General features: G+C 42.3%; 2 protein-coding genes across 3 annotated transcripts in view; one reads left to right on the forward strand and one right to left on the reverse strand.

Annotated features, from left to right (window-relative positions):
- Positions 1–1,082: 1,082 nt before the first annotated feature.
- LOC143039575 (nucleolar protein 14-like) overlaps positions 1,083–16,756 on the reverse strand; it is a 25,764-nt gene continuing 10,090 nt past the window's right edge. Inside the window, exons 6-15 of one of the 2 annotated variants that reach the window (XM_076209801.1) lie at positions 14,765–14,994; positions 13,825–13,940; positions 13,446–13,721; positions 8,221–8,375; positions 7,239–7,379; positions 5,905–5,970; positions 4,473–4,637; positions 3,207–3,709; positions 1,532–1,687; positions 1,083–1,247 (exon numbers count right to left, since the gene is read on the reverse strand). In XM_076209801.1, the coding sequence (XP_076065916.1) occupies positions 1,157–1,247; positions 1,532–1,687; positions 3,207–3,709; positions 4,473–4,637; positions 5,905–5,970; positions 7,239–7,379; positions 8,221–8,375; positions 13,446–13,721; positions 13,825–13,940; positions 14,765–14,994 (1,899 nt within the window). In that variant the 3' untranslated portion in view covers positions 1,083–1,156. Of the gene's footprint in view, positions 1,248–1,531; positions 1,688–3,206; positions 3,710–4,472; positions 4,638–5,904; positions 5,971–7,238; positions 7,380–8,220; positions 8,376–13,445; positions 13,728–13,824; positions 13,941–14,764; positions 14,995–16,756 lie in introns of both variants that reach the window. The other variant, XM_076209800.1, reaches the window with a different exon arrangement.
- HDAC11 (Histone deacetylase 11) overlaps positions 10,747–16,756 on the forward strand; it is a 38,800-nt gene continuing 32,790 nt past the window's right edge. Inside the window, exon 1 of the mRNA XM_076209805.1 lies at positions 10,747–11,040. The gene's annotated coding sequence lies outside the window, so the exon portion shown is untranslated. The remainder of the gene's footprint in view (positions 11,041–16,756) is intronic.

Here is a 16,756-nt window from a genome sequence, read left to right on the forward strand (position 1 = left end):
TTGTTTCTTATGGGTACGAGTTGGGGAGTTCTGTCTGAAGCTCATCCACTTGAAGATGGCATACTGCAAGGAAGTATACTTAGAGTCACACTTTTCCTTGTGGCTATAAACAGTGTCATCAGTGTACTTTCAATAGTAGTTTGTGTAGCTCATATATCAATGACTTGTCAGTCTCCTTCTCTGTGGTGCAGATGCCATTAATTATGAGGAAATTGCATACATACATATACCAAAGGTTTTTTCCCCCTTACATGGGGGGTAGCCAAAAAGAAAAAGGCATAAAAATCCCTCCCACCCATTTCATTTCCCATATACTCCACTCCACTCCCCTCCACCCTCCACCCTCCCTCCTATCTTGGCACCTCCTGGATGACAGGTCATCCCTGCATCCTGGAAGTTGCAATTAGCAATTAATAGAATCTCCCAGTGGGCTGCAACTTAAGGGATTTTGTTTCTTGGCTTTGAAGACTGTGGACATACACTTCTGTTATCTTTGTGGTGTTCATCCTATCCCAGACTTCTATCTCTATATAAGAATAATCTCCTGTCTGGTGCATTCCCCTCATCTCCAACACTTAGTTTACTGGTGGATGCAGGTGGATTTTTGACTTCCTGCCTCTGGCACCCACACCTTTGTCCTGAAGGGTGTCCGAGTCAAATTCAGAGGAGGCCTTGTGGCCCTGGACTTCTGGGTGAGATGGTGGCTAAATCAGAGCAAGTGGCCAAAATGACCTATAGATTTTGAACGAAACCATCAGTTTGGCCGATTTTACCCAAACTTTCCCCACTGGGAAAGAGTCATGCACAGAGCACTGTGAGGTACTCATGAGGAACCCGGACCCCTGGGCATGTGCTTGGGACTCCGCCAAATTTGCGATTCTGGTTGGATCTTTGTCTTTCAGCCTCTGGCATCACTAATTTGGCCTGTGGAGTGTCCAAGTCAAATCCACAAGTCTCATGGCCTTGGACCTGTGGGTAAGATGGTGGGCATATCGGAGCAAGTGGCCAAAATGACCCCAAATAAAACATAAGTGAATTCCTTATGTAAAAATAAATAAATAGATGTAAGAGAGATACAGTAGTTTTACATAAATGTCACTTTACTGTTATGCAATATATAATATACAATTTCCACTTTCTCACTCAACAGTTGAGATCATTTTTTCTTTTTCATTTTCTTGTGTTCATTCTCTTGTAGTGCCAGGCCACTCATGATTTGGTTCACCTTCCTCTTGCGTTCAGCATCACTAAAAAGAAAGAAAGAGTGATTATTAGTAATCATTTCTAATCAATCTACTTGGAATACATTAATCTTTGTATCTACACACATACAAATAGTTGGAATGTCAAATGTTATAATGTGGACTAGTTTGGTTAAAATTTCAATATAACAAGTCAGCTATGCAAATCTGAGTGAAACAGTGATATGAAGTACAAACATTGAATACACTAAATGACATGAAACATTACTGAACACAATGCTCAACATTTAATATTCCAGAAAAAGAAAAAAAAAAAAAAGTGTTTTTACCTTTGGAGGGTTTCCTGAAGCTTTTGTCTGCCCAGGAAGGCCCGGTCCCTCTGAATCTCCCTTCGGGCACCCTTGGCCTCCCTCTTCACCTTGTACAATAGTTTCTGCCTCTCCAGTTGCTCCTTGGTTCCAAACCGCTTTTTGACTCCTTCAAATCTGTATGAGTCAGAAACATGGAATTTAAGTGAGGCAGAAAGTAGAAATTAATATGTGTTTACCTAGTTGTATTCTACGGGACGAGAGCTATGCTTGTAGTGACCTGTTTTCATATCTTTCCGCATCCAGTTTGTTCTTAAAATCGTGTATATGTTTAAGACGAAATTTCTGAGAACTATGGTGGGGGTTACAAGGCTGCATAGGAAGAGAAATAAGGTGAGGAGGAGATCAGGGATATAAAGAAAGCTGGCAGATAGAGCTGATGAATGATTAATTATTGGGATGGTTTGGGCACATGAAAAAAAAAAAAAAATGAAGGTGAAAAGATTAGCAAAAAAGAGTGTGGAAAGCAGAGGTGAATAAAATCAACTTGAGGGGAAGAACAAAAGTGAGATGGATGAGGTGAAAGGGGCTTTGAACAAGAGGGGAATGTCTGTTGAGAAGGGAAGGGAGAAGGCAAGGGATAGGTGTGAGTGGAGAATGGTTGTGTATGGTGATAATTTTATTTAGCCTGAAGGAATCTATCCTTGTCTTCTCTATTTTTTACATAAAGGGAGGAGGAGGAGGAGGAGGAGGAGGAGGAGGAGGAGGAGGAGGAGGAGGAGGAGGAGGAGGAGGAGGAGGAGGAGGAGGAGGAGGAGGAGGAGGAGGAGGAGGAGGAGGAGGTGGAGGAGGAGGGAGGGAGGGAGGGAGGGGTTGTGTGTAAATAAAGTGGCTGGCCCTGCTGTGGATGTGCTGTGTCTTGTTCCATTGCTTGACCTGGACAGTGGATAGAAGCCAGGGATGTTTCTCCATCCACAAGGAGCTTAGATGAGAGGGCAACAAATGGATGGTGGGTGGAAGCGGAATGGGTAAGACTGGGTGCATGCCTTGACTGGCTACCTCCCTTGTAAGTGATACGAGACCCTTAGTATATACAGCAGAAAGAATATATTTATATTGACATACATTTGATTATAATTGATTTGGTTTAACATCACAAAACTCTCCTATCTAGGGGCTAGGACAGTGCCCCTTACAGAGGGCTTTGTAGCATGGGATTTAATGAACCATATCCTTGGTCCAACTTGCTGCTAGCAGGGTCCAAACTGCCATCACCTTGACCTATGCCACAAGTAACAATGCTTTAACTCACTCAGCCAGCAAGCATCCAATAATATACATACATACATACATACATACATATATATATATATATATATATATATATATATATATATATATATATATATATATATATATTCTATTTCTGTCTATTTATCTCTCTCTTTCCCTCTCTCTCTCTCTCTCTCTCTCTCTCTCTCTCTCTCTCTCTCTCTCTCTCTCTCTCTCTCTCTCTCTCTCTCTCTCTCTCTCTCAAAGAATTATTCAAAAACTACTCCATCCCTGTTCTTTTTTTAGTCTGAATCAACTTGCCCAATGATGATAGGGTCCCTGTTCATGGGGAAAGATACCATACATGGAGAAATATCAGAACTAAAACTTCAGTGAATAAAAAGAAATCATCTAATGCACTTACATTGTTTCAACTGCAGGCTCGTACATGTTGAGCGCTTTCGGTCGTCCTTCTTGTTTAGCCAAAGGTTGCAGATGTTTGGGAAGATTTGCAATGGCTTCCTTCAAGGTAGACATACTCTCTTGGACAATAGCTGGGTAACTGGATGCTGGCAATGCTTCCAATAACACTGATGTTGAATTAAATATACTTCTCACCGCTTGAAGACCACTCCAGCATTTACACAACTTTAAGAGCATCTTTGTGCAAGTATGCACCACCAGTACCTTAAACTTCTCACTCACATCCTCCACAGCTTTTTCATTGACATCTGTAAGCTTCAGCTTAGTTGGTTCATAGTCCTGACATTCCTCTTTCAATTCCAGTAAGGATGATGAAGGTCCCACAGGCTTAAAGGGAGGCTGATGAGGAAGTTTAGTTTTGTCTTTAGATTTTGCTGATATAAACAACAAACCATTGAGGAAGTTGCAGAGTTCTGGTATGAACCTCTTGGAAGCCATAACATTCTGAAAATATCAAACAATAGTATCAATATAAGTTTCAATATCCATTATTTCTTATATAATCTTAGTTACAAAACACCATATATAATGGCATACACTAGGCAAATTCACATGGTGACAAAATGATTTAATCTGCTCACACCACTCTGTCATCTTTGAATAAAAACTGAAGCTATGACTTTCATGGCCATGTAATTCACTATCAAGTATAGTATCTGTATGTACTTAAATTGCAGACCCGCAGTCAAAAATCAATCACACAGTGATACTCTACAACTTAAAAATTTATCGAAATTATATGTGAGAGGTAGCAAAGTTTAAAACATACCCTGGATCTCTAAAGGGGGGGGGGCATCAGCCCCTTTTGCCCCCCTCTGGATACCCACGATTGTAAGGCTGCAGGTTTTCAGTATATGAAACTTAAGGCAACAATTCTTATTACTCTTACCTAGAATATATATCAACAATGCATATGCAGAGGAATGCATTTTGATAAAGTCTGTACTACGACTACTAAAGCAACTTACGATGTTATTGTTTGTTTTGGTTTAATGTCACAAACTCCCCCTATCAGGAGGCTAGGACAGTGCCCCTTACAGTGGACTTTGTAGTGTGGAATTTAATGAACCATGCCCTTGGTTCAACTCACCCTGAACAGGGTTCGAATTGTCATCATCTCGACCTTCACCACAAGTAACGATGCCCTAACGCGTTTGGCCAGCAAGCATGAGAACCTTAAAAACTTTCTGTCATTTTATATACTTACCTCCAATGTAACTGATGCCACAAATAGGCCAGCAGAGACTTCCCTCTGGGTGCTGACTTGGCTTTGGCCTAGGAGGTGGGTCATGAAGACAAAGAGGGGGGTCATGACCAAGTGTTGGTAATCGGATGCCGGGAAGAGTAATCCAGCAATTTTCAAGAATACAAGCTGCAGCAAAGAGAAAGAAAAAAATAAGTAAATAACCCACAAATAGACATAAAAATTATACAGGAATGACACACACCAAGAGAAAGAATGAAATGGAGTAAGACAAAAATAAAGAAAAAAGGAAAAAGGGATAAGAACAACTATCTATCTATATACCAAGGGCTTCTTCTCCCTTATAAGGGAGGTAGCCAGCCAAGACAGGCACTCCCAATATACCACTCCCATCTGTCACTCATTTGTTTTCCTCTCATCTTAGCTCCTTATGGATGAAGACTCATCCCTATTTCCTGCCCACTACCCAGGTCAGAAGCAATGCAGTTTTGCTACATTGCTTATGACTCTGGCATTAGGTGGGAGACAGGAACGCCCTTTCATCCTTGAGGAGCTAAGATGAAAGGAAAACAAATTGATAATGGATGGGGATGGGATGGGTGCATGCCTTAGCTAGCTATTTCCTTTAAGAGGTTAGTAGCCTTTGGTATATAGATAAATAGTACTGTTCATCTTGCAGGACCACCACAAGCAGATACCAGTCATACATATATACATACATATACCAAGGGCTTTTACCCCCTTACAAGAGGGGTAGCCAAAGTCATACATACATACATATACCAACAACTTTTTAGCCCTTACAAGGGAGGCAGCCAAAGTCAAAAAGCATAAATCTACTCCCACTCATTTCATCCCCATATACTCCACTACCATTCACTACCCTTCCCTCCCTCTTTTCTTGGCTCCTCCTGGATGACGGGTCATCCCTGCATCTTGCCCACTCCCCTGGGTCAGAAGCAATGCAGCAAGACAAATCACATCCACAGCAAGGCAAGGCTGCTTCATTTAATCGGCGACTCCCCCCCCCTCTCCATCCCTTCATGCGGGAAAAGAGAAGAGAGGGAGAAAAAAAATCCCTTCTGGCTGCATCAAAATACTATTCACTTGTACTCCCTAACCCCCCCATCCCCCAACCACTCCCTTGCATATATCACAGCATCATCCATTCACAACCATTCTACCTTACCCCTATCTTCTGTCTTCTCCCTTCCTTCCTTAAGACACCACCATCTTTCCCAACAACCCTTTTATTCCATCCATCCATCTCGTCCTTGGTTGCCCCTTCACGTTCACTCCATCTACCTCTGCCTTCCAAACTTCTTTCATGTCAAAAGGGATATTCCACTCCCACCCACTTCACTCCTATGATACCAGTCATAGTTCCCTGAAATTATATTAATACCTAAGAACTACATTAAAATCAAGAACTTACAGTATCAGCTGTTGGGTACCGTTTAGATTTTCTTGTATTAAAGTCAGCATACTTTTCCTCTATAACCTGAAGTGGAGAAAGTAAAAAAAAAATAAATAAAATAACAATGAAATGTAAACAGATCTTTTCAAAAGTTATAACAGTTTGCTTTTAAGGGATAGCCCAAAATATGTTGTTAAAAGTCTCTAATCTATCCCATTTGTAATAAGCATATTGTTGTAGCACCTCTTAATCTTCCATATATTCAACAATTTTTAGATATATATATATCTCAGAATTCTCTTCAACTTGTATTAGTATTTCATCAGCAATAAGCAGTATTTCTATCCTTGGGGAAAATTTATTATTCTTATTTGGGAGGAGGGGTTGCCAATTAAGTGAAGAGCCCTTGCTGTGCATGAACTGTGTCTTGCTACATTGCTTCTGACCCATGGCAGTGGGCAGGATACAGGGATAACCCATCATCCATGAGGAGCTAAGATGAGAGGGAGGAAAGGGTGGTAGAGGGGAGTGGAATGGGTGGGAGTAGGTACATGTCTTTGACTTGGCTATCTCCCTTATAAAGGGGGAAAAAGCTTTTGGTATAGAGATAGACTGATATTTTCAATTATAAAACTAATTCATTTATACATACATACATATACCAAAGGCTTTTTCCCCATTACACAGATAGCCAAAAAAAAAAAAAACATACATACATATACCAAGGCTTTTTCCCCCTTACAAGGGAGGTAGCAAAAAAAAAAAAAAAAAAAGGCATAGAAACCACTCCCACCCATTCCATCCCCTACATACTCCACTCCCCTCTACCCTCTTCCCTCCCTCTTATCTTGGCACCCCCAAATAATACATGAGTAGTTAAAGTGATACAAAAATGAAAACAAGAGGCTTCTTAATAAAAAAAAAAAAAATTTACTGATGATTTCAGGTATCAACTTAACCCCCACTGATAATGAGGTTGCGCTGCACTGCCTCACACTTAGCCTTTGCAGTTAGCATCACAAAATTATTTCACTATGTGACTTATGGGCTGAATCAGAGGCCATTTCCGATTTTATTGGGGCTGCAGGTTTTCTGCAAAAGAGACTTTGGGCAACAGATTGATTGACAACATAGAAATCACACATTTCTTCCTGAAGAATTCTATAGGAGGGCCTATAGTTAAGAAAATGCGAGGCATCAAAATGATTCAGCTGAACCCTACAAAATGAGTTGGAAAAAAAAAAATCAAAGATGAATGAGGAATTACAGCATACAAACCCAATCAAAACCAAGCATCAAAAATATCATAGAAATAGTTATTAAAGTGACAAAACAAGTCATAAATTCCTTACCTGCATAAAAGCATTTGCAGAATTTTCTGCTGAAAGTTGGACTATTTCATACATATGAGGTACCAGAACATCAACATAAACCATTGGGTGCACTCCTTCCATTATGATTTCACCCTCTGTATCACATATCAGGTGTAGGGTCTGCAATGAAAACACAGTTGCTTACAAGTATCCTACTGTAGTCTCATAGCTACATCATGACTAATAATTCTAAACAGCTTTTAATCTAAGAGTATATCCAGTTGGCCAGAAAGTACCTAGGGGTTCTATATAAATTCAGTTACCATCTGGGTAACTGGTTCATACTCGTACATACATACATATATACCTTATATGGGAGGTAGCCAAAAACAAAGGCATAAAAACCACTCCCACCCGTTCCATCCCTATCACACTCCACTCCCCTCCACACTCTCCCCACCCTCTTATCTTGGCACCTCCTGGATAACAGGTAACTCTTCTAATTTATTCAGTACTTTTATATCTTTACTTATAGTGGTCCTGCAAGATGGACAGCAAAGCTGCTCATCTTCAAAACCCATCAATCCCCTCACCTCTAACTGGAAACACAACCCTGAGGAGCTGACACCTGGTTTCTGGACTAGGGCAAAGATCTCTATTTAACAACTTCAACTGTGTTTTACAACTTTTCACACACAGAGAGCTGACAACTGGCTACTGTTCCCCTAATTCTACTACTCTCAACTGGTAACACAGATACAATACACAATAATACAACACTGACAACAGTCTACATTTTTTTTTCCAGAGATGTTTGTGGAAGAGCCTGAGGACTGTTGCCAGTCACTGTCTGACTGCAGATTTTCCACTTAGTGAAATATGAAGAGGTACAGTAATAGTGGATTAGTTAGTGAGGTGAAGTAGACAAGCGTATTGAGAAATGCAAATCTCAAGAAATTATACAACTCTACAAAAAATATGATGAGATGAACATGTAAACACATGACCATTGAAATCTTACCTGTAAAAGATATTTAAAGATAGTGTCACATTTTGCTTTATTGTCTCCCCCAAGACTCGGATGATGGCAGGCAACCATGCGCTCCATTATAGTGTTTACTTCACCAGGTGTTCTCTCTTCAATCAAGGCCCAAAAAGCTTCGTATTCCTGAGGAACTGCAGGAAACAATAATATTAACATGAGAACAAGATCTAGTTTTCTTCCTTTCTACAATCTGCAGGATAAATGTCATTAAAGTTTTTTTGTAATTGTCACTATGCAACACTTACTTGCTTTCCTCACTCTACTACTTAAAACTATCCACCTCCTCTACCCTCTCTCCTTTAAGACTTACCTCAAACTCATTATCACCTTCATCCCCTGTACATCTGAACTCTTTAGTTTTGCATGCATATGCATATACCAAGGCTTTTTTCCCCTTACAAGGGAGGTAGCCAAAAAGGAAAAGGCATAAAATCATTCCCACCCATTCCATCCCTGAATACACTCCACACTCCTCCACCCTCCCTCTTATCTTAGCACCTCCTGGATGACGGGTCATCCCTGCACCCTGTCCACTACCCTGGGTCAGAAGCAGTGTCACAAGACAGCACATCCACAGCAAGGCCGCTTCATTAAATCGGCAACCCCCCCCCTCTCCGTCCCCCCTATGCATAAAAGGAGAAATCCCTTCGGGCTGCATCAAATTTTACCTACATTTATTTTCCTACATTTTATTTTACCTACATTCATTTTCCACTACCTTCTGTCACTACCTATTTTCCACTTCCTTCTGTCACATACCTTCCCAAACTCTGTCACTAACTGCCTTAGACCCTCCTCTGACCCAGCCACGAATGCAGTGCCATCAACAAACAACAACTGGCTCACCTCCCACTTTCTTCAACTCTCACTATCTCCAACCACCTTTTCATTTACCTCCCATACTACCCTATCTATGCACACACTGAACAACCACAGTGACATAAAACAACCTTGTCACAGCCCTACCTTCACCTCACACCACTCATTCTCACCATTCCTAGCCCTGACACTAACTCTACTATTCATGTTAAAGCTTTCAACTGCCCTCGTTAACTTGCCCCTTATCCCATATATCTGATACATCTCCCACAACGCCTTCCTGTCTACCCTGTCTTCTCTAGATCCATAAAAGCTAAAGAAACATTCCTACATTTTGCCAAAAACTTGATCCATGCACCCTCTACCTCTCCTAAACCACCAAGGGGAGAAAGTGGTGGTAAGACAGAGCCAAGTTTAGGAGAGGTGGCTGGAGGAAGAAGAGCTTTGAGTATTTAAGGTCACATACAGCAAGGAATGGAGGAGTTTGGGTAAAGTAAATCATAGAGTAAGGAAAACATGTAAATGTCCAGAGGAAATGAAAAGTATCATGAAAAATTGGTATTTGGGGGTAAATGCAAAGAGAAAACTGCATGAATGGGTGATTGTCTTCATGAGACTGTAAGAAGTACCCAACTTCTAATTTAACCAAGTTAAAGAGGAAAGCTTCTGACCTGGGAAGATAAGATGGAAACAAGGGTGGAAGATGGAAGTGGAATGGGTGCAGGCCTTTGACTTGGCTACCTCTCTTATAAGTGGGATGAGGCCCGAGGTGGTGGTGGTTGTGGTGGTGGTTGTGGTGGTTGTGGTGGTGGTTGGTGGTGGTGGTTGTGGTGGTGGTTGGTGGTGGTGGTTGTGGTGGTGGTTGGTGGTGGTTGTGGTTGGTTGTGGTTGTGGTTGTTGTTGTTGTTGTTGTTGTTGTTGTTGTTGTTGTTGTTGTTGTTGTTGTTGTTGTTGTTGTTGTTGTGGTTGTTGTTGTTGTTGGTGGTGGTGGTGGTGGTGGTGGTGGTGTTGTTGGTGGTGGTGGTGGTGGTGGTGGTGGTGGTGGTGGTGGTGGTGGTGGTGGTTGTGGTGGTGGTTGTGGTGGTGGTTGTGGTGGTGGTTGTGGTGGTGGTTGTGGTGGTGGTTGTGGTGGTGGTTGTGGTGGTGGTTGTGGTGGTGGTTGTGGTTGGTGGTGGTTGTGGTGGTGGTGATGAGCAGTGGATGAGGGAGAGAGATGACCCTTCATCCAAGAGGAGCTAAGACAGAAAACAACGAACTCATTCTAGATGAGTTTGAGATGGATGAAATCAGTTTGTTGTCTCTTTTATTTTGGCTCTTTTTGGATGAAGAGTGATCTCTGTCCCTCACCCACTGCTTAGGTCAGAAGCAATACAGCAAGACAGAGAACCTCTACAGCAAACCCAGACAGCCAAAACTGGTTAACATTCCTGCTTCAAAATGTGTAATGTCTGGGCTCGCTCCCCAGTGAATGCAAAGTACTTTCATGGCTTTCCATCCCTTCTCCACAACAGTGGGCATCAGAGGTGTGGTAAGATTAGTGTAATATCTACACACTAGCACCTAATCAGTGTGGTCAAGCTGATAACAATGATTTTAGATTTCATATATAACCACAGTCATTTCAACATACCACAAACATCACAATCACCTCTCACTATACATACAACCTTACTAAGCCAAATCAAGCTACTGTAGTGAGGTACAGAGGTAACAACCCTCAGGGGATATGCCAGTCATGCAGTGGATCATTAAGGCCTAACTATACAAAAGATGGAAAAAGGTTATGTGTATGCTCTAACTAGGCCATGCCTTCATATAATGGAATGGGCATTTTGGAAGACCACAGGCTGGAGAGTTTAATGGAAAAACTAGATAACATCAAGTGGGGCATTGTGGGACTGAGCGAAGTCTGAAGAGTGGAAGAAAAGCTGATACAGTTGCAAGATAAAGATAGTCACCACCTAATTTACTACAGAGGTAAGGAAAAAGAATGCTAGTGGAGTAGGATTCTTGATAAACCAAGTGACACCCCCTCTTTCCATCCCATCATTCAGAAAATAGAGAAGACAAGAGACATCCCCTCAGGCTTCATCAAAATATCATCCATACACAAGCATCCTCCACTCACACCTATCCCCAGCCTTCTCCCTTCTTTGTTCCACCTCTCTCCATTATCTTTAAACATCTACAGTCCCCTGCCCATTACCCTTGCATTTGCCTCCCGTACCACCCATCCATGTACACACTGAACAGCCATAGTGACATGACACAGCCCCGCCTTTTCTTCAGACCACCTGCCCTCTCCATTTCCAGGTTATACTACTCTCATAAAAACTTCAGACAGCCCTTAACCCCTTCACTCCAGGCCAAAATCTCGTGGGCACCAATAGCTGCCAGACGTGTGATGTTGCATCATAATACTTGCATTATAAAAAATAAAGTCACCGCTGTATTAATCATTATCTCTTTCACCCGTGAATTTTGATAACCATAGAAAATATGATGAAGCCAGTTTACAGAGTATGGGGGTCACGCAGGTACAACTACATACATACATATACCAAGGCTTTTTCCCCCTTCCAAGGGAGGTAGCCAAAAAGGGAAAGGCATAAAAACACTCCCACCCATTTCATCCCTAAAAACACTCCACACCCCTCCCACCCTTCCTCTCATCTGAGCACCTCTTAATTGAGAGGATTAGGAGAGGAACAGAAGGAGTAATTGGTGAGGAACAGTGTGGATTTAGGACAGGTAGAGGTTGTGTAGATCAGATCTTTGTGGTAAGACAGATATGTGAGAAAGCTATAGGAAAGGGGAAGGATGTTTTTTGGGCTTTTATGGATCTGGAAAGGCTTATGATAGGGTAGACAGAAAGGCACTGTGGGAGGTTATGCAGATTTATGGGATAGGAGGAAAGCTTTTGGGAGCTGTCAAGAGTTTTTATGAGAGTAGTAGAGCATGTGTTAGGATTAGAAATGGAGAGAGTGAGTGGTTTGAAGTAAAGGTGGGATTTCGTCAAGGATGCGTTATGTTGCCCTGGCTGTTCAATTTATACATGGATGGGGTGGTGCGAGAGGTGAATGCTAGGGTAGTGAGTCAGGGATTGGAGATGGTTAAAGAAAATGGAGAAAAGTAGGAGGTGAGCCAGCTGTTGTTTGCGGACGACACTGCGCTTGTGGCAGGGTCAGAGGAGGGATTGAGGAAGCTGGTGGCAGAGTTTGGGAGAGTATGTGATAGAAGAAAGCTAAAGATAAATGTGGGTAAAAGTAAGGTGATGAGATGTACAAGGGGTGAAAGTGGCAGTAGACTGGAAGTGAGCATTAAGGGAGAGCGACTGGAGGAAGTGGATAGTTTTAGATACTTGGGTGCAAGTGTAGCAGGAAAAGGTGGAGTGAAGGTGGAGGTAGAATGTAGATTGAGAGAAGCGAGTAAATGCCTTGGTGGTTTAAAGAGTGTAATGAAGAATAGACATTTGGGAATGGATGCGAAGAGGAGACTGTATGAAGGAGTGATTGTGCCAACAGCACTGTATGGGGCAGAAACGTGGAACATAAGAGAAGAAGAGAGGAGTTTGAATGTGTTTGAGATGAGGTGTCTGAGAAGTATGGTGGGGGTTACTAGGCTGGATAGAGTGAGAAATGAGGAGGTGAGGAGGAGAACAGGGGTGAAAAAGGATTTGGGAGATAGGGTTGATGAAAGAATATTAGGATGGTTTGGACACATGGAAAGAATGAGTGAAGAAAGACTAGTAAAAGAGGTATGGAAGGCAGATGTGGAGGGAGTGAACATGAGGGGACGTCCTAGGATGAGGTGGATGGATGGGGTGAAGGGGGCTTTGGTGAAGAGGGGAATGTCTGTTGAGGAAGGAAGGGAGAGGACGGAAGACAGAGGTGAGTGGAGAATGGTTGTATATGGATGATGTTGTGACTGCATGAGGAGGAATGGGCGGGGGGGGGGGGGTAGTATGAGTGAGTAAATTTTGACGCAGCCCGAAGGGATTTCTCCCCGTCCTCGCCTTATATGCAAAGGAGGACGGAGAGGGGGGGTCGCCGATTAAATGAAGCGGCCTTGCTGTGGATGTACTGTGTCTTGCGACACTGCTTCTGACCCAGGGCGGTGGGCAGGGTGCAGGGATGACCCGTCATCCAGGAGGTGCAGGTACAACTACAATAAATATAATCAAGATGCTGACGTCGGCATCCTCACATACCCACTTGCTCCTCATGATGCCTACATAGGCATTACCATATGGAAGGAGTTAACAGCTTTACCCCAATGCCATATATCTGCAATACCTCCCACAGTGATTTCCTACCTTTCCTGTCTACAGGCTGACTAAGCTAAAATTAAATGGAACCTTTAATGCTTAAGTTTTAACTCACTGGTGAAAGTATATGGGATTTCTCTTTTGGCAGCTTCCATTAATTCCCTCTTCTTTTCTGATGTTTTCTTGGATTTGCTCTTATTCTTCTCAACCACCTGTTCCGATTCTTCATCTTCACTAGAGCTCTCATGTAAAATGTCTGAATATGTGTCACTTTCATTATCACTGTCTTCTGCCTCCTCTACATCTTCCTCTTCTACATCCTCCTCTTCTTTCTCACTTCCTTCACCTGCAACATCTTCATCAGCTTCAATTTCACTGCCATCTTCACTTTCTACTCCTTGAAAAGAAATATAGTTACTACTTTTGAAGACTAATGTATACACCAATTGTATTTCTTGTAATATTTCACACCAACATTTTCCTTCAAAACATACCTTCACTTTGTGTGTCACCTGTATCTGGTTGCAGTCCAACTTCTTCCGTTGAATGACCCAACATCTTTCCATCTTTGTAGCTCACATGGAAGCGATTGTCTTCAACAGGGGCAAAACTGTGGGAAAAATTACCTCATCAAACTTGTGTCCAGCAAAAGCAAACAAAGAGCTCTAAGACATGAAGACTTCACTATTCCAGACCTCCTTTCTGTTGCAAGCTATGTTGCAAAGGGGACAGTAATATGCACATAGAGTAATTTACACATTTATTAATCAGGGTTATGCACACAGGACGGCACGTGGTGCATGCAGGAGGGGTAACAAGTATCTATCAGCGTGGGCCCTGAAGGGACGCGCCCTTCATTCCACAGGACAAAGATCCTGCCAACATTTAATATCGATGTGTTCGCACCTCTTCCTAGCAGCTCCATGCTCTGGGCACAGTTACGTGCATGTGACATCAGCATGTTTACAAATGTCTGCACTCCTACCTATGTTCCATCTTATTCCTAATAGGTGCCTGTTTGAGTAGTCATTCATGTGTATGTGGCAATGTGGTCATGCCTAGTATGTGTGGCCTTGCATGCCCTTCTCACATAGCTGGCCGTATGAAAAGGGGCATTGCTGGCCATATGAAAGAGCCCTTCTATCAGAAACGTCACTGCTGGTTAGGGCATCACAGTGTTGCATCACAACATTATTGTACAGAAGCTCGCTGGCTGAGTGGGTTAGGGCGTCGTCACTTGCAGCAAAGGTCGAGGGGATGGCGGTTCAAACCCTGCCACCAGCGAAGTTGAACCAAGGGCATGGTTCATTAAATCCCACGCTACAAAGCCCTCTGTGAGGGGCACCGTCCTAGCCTTCCAATAGGGGGGAGTTTATGATGTTGAACCATATCATCATCATCACATCATGCTACACTACACTAAGCCACACTTACCTATCATTCAAATCATCTGCACTGAATCCCTTTGTCTTCACTTCTGCCACGTCCTCTCCCTTCATCCTCCGAATTCGATCAGCTTCCAGGGCCATCAGCCGAGTCTTCTTCTCCTTCGCAATCTCTTCTGGTGTTTTCATCTTATTAACTGCCTTTGCTTTCCCAGTCCTTTCCAGCCCTAATTCCCTAACCAGTGAGTCATAATCACGAAACTCACCATCTTTCTTGGACTGTAACACAAGCAAGGAAACAAAAGTTAGAAAAAGAAAGCAAGAAAAAAAATTAACTGTTCAAAATGTGGGCGAGGAAAGTGTGCATGCATTATATGAAAACTATAGCAAATTTAATCACAACAACTAAGCATCTGTTCACGTGTGGTCTCCTTCAAAGGAAACTCAAAGCTTCTAGGAGGCCAGCAACTGTCACATATCTCTCGGTAGTCTACAGACATGTGACAGGGATATCTACACTAGGAGAAAGTAGGGCACTGATAGAGGAACTGTTCTGTAGTCTCGCAATTATAATATACAAGGAACAAGTTACACTTATGGGGTTCCATCTTTTTTATTTCATATATCATACATACTTGACTTCTCATAGGAATGTACCCCTTTGGATTAGAGAGAGCAGGGTACCTAGTCCCATCACTCTGTCCCGTTTTAGCCACCTTTTATGACCCAATTGGAAAACTTTGTGGCAGTATTCTTTCTTCCCCTATCACAGGAGACAGAGGTGAAAATGGAAATATATATTCAGAGAAGCGATACAGGAGAGTATTAAGAGTGGTACGGACCTAGCAGAAGGACAGTCACAATACAATAATGTGGCATCATTTCTCTATGCGTAGATATTTCCTCTAACACAGACAAATTGATGTGTGACTCTGGACCATAGGGGCACCCCATATAATCCTTTATGTATCAGCACCATGTTACTGCACAGATTTTACCACACAATAACATGCAGCCAATACCCCAGATGGCATGAGGGGACAGAGAGTGTGGGGAGTTACTAATTAAGTAAAGTGGCCTTGCTATGGATAAACTGTGTCTTGCTGCATTGCTTCTGACCCAGGGCAGTTAGGTAGGATACAGGGATGACCTGTCATCCATAAGGAGCTAAGATGAGAGTGAGGAAAAGGTGGTGGGTGGGAGTGGAATGGGTGGGAATGGACACTTGCCTTTTGACTTGGTTACCTCCCTTGTAAGGGAAAATAAATTAGTATATGGAGATTGATACGTAGATCATACATACACGTAACATACGACCTTCCTTCCCTTCTATGTGAGATGGCCGAGTCAAAGCAAACACCCACCCTACACCCATCCAAAAATTCATTTGTCGTCACATCTCAGTACCATGTACATGATGTGTCATCCTTGTCCTCCATCACATCATTTTAGGTCAATGTAGCATGACAGCACCTCTATAGCAAGGCCCAACATCCGAAACTAGTTCACCCATACCACTTCACTATATAGCAACCTCCCCACCCCTCAATTACTCATGAAATGTATGGAGCAGACAAGAACATCCCTTTGGGCTATATCATTTCTTTATCCATTTACAATCATTCTCCATTTGCTCCTATCTTTTGCACTCTTGATTCAGACACACATTCCTTTTGTTTCCACTGTCTCTTTTACTCTGTCCATTCACCTAATTCTTAATCTTCCCCTTCGAGTTCATTCCATCCACTCCTGCTTTCCACACTCTTTCTCGCTCAATGACAGTCACAATACCTTTATGTGAATGATCTTCCTATTCCTAGCTGTTATCCTTCCATACATTAGGCTCTATTACCTTTATTCCCTGTTTGTGGCCTATTAAATTTGAACTATTTCCTGTTATTCCTAATAATAACCTAATGCAATCAATTTCAAACTGATCCAACCAATACCTTTTCATGTTAGATTTCTCCAACATATCTGATAATCCTGTCACCTCTTCCTTTCCCACACATAATTACTTTCTTACGAAGCCACCATACAA

Source organism: Oratosquilla oratoria, chromosome 26, assembly GCF_046742065.1.
Source record: "Oratosquilla oratoria isolate Oo_2021 chromosome 26, ASM4674206v1, whole genome shotgun sequence".
In the NCBI taxonomy this organism is placed as follows: Eukaryota; Metazoa; Arthropoda; class Malacostraca; order Stomatopoda; family Squillidae; genus Oratosquilla; species Oratosquilla oratoria.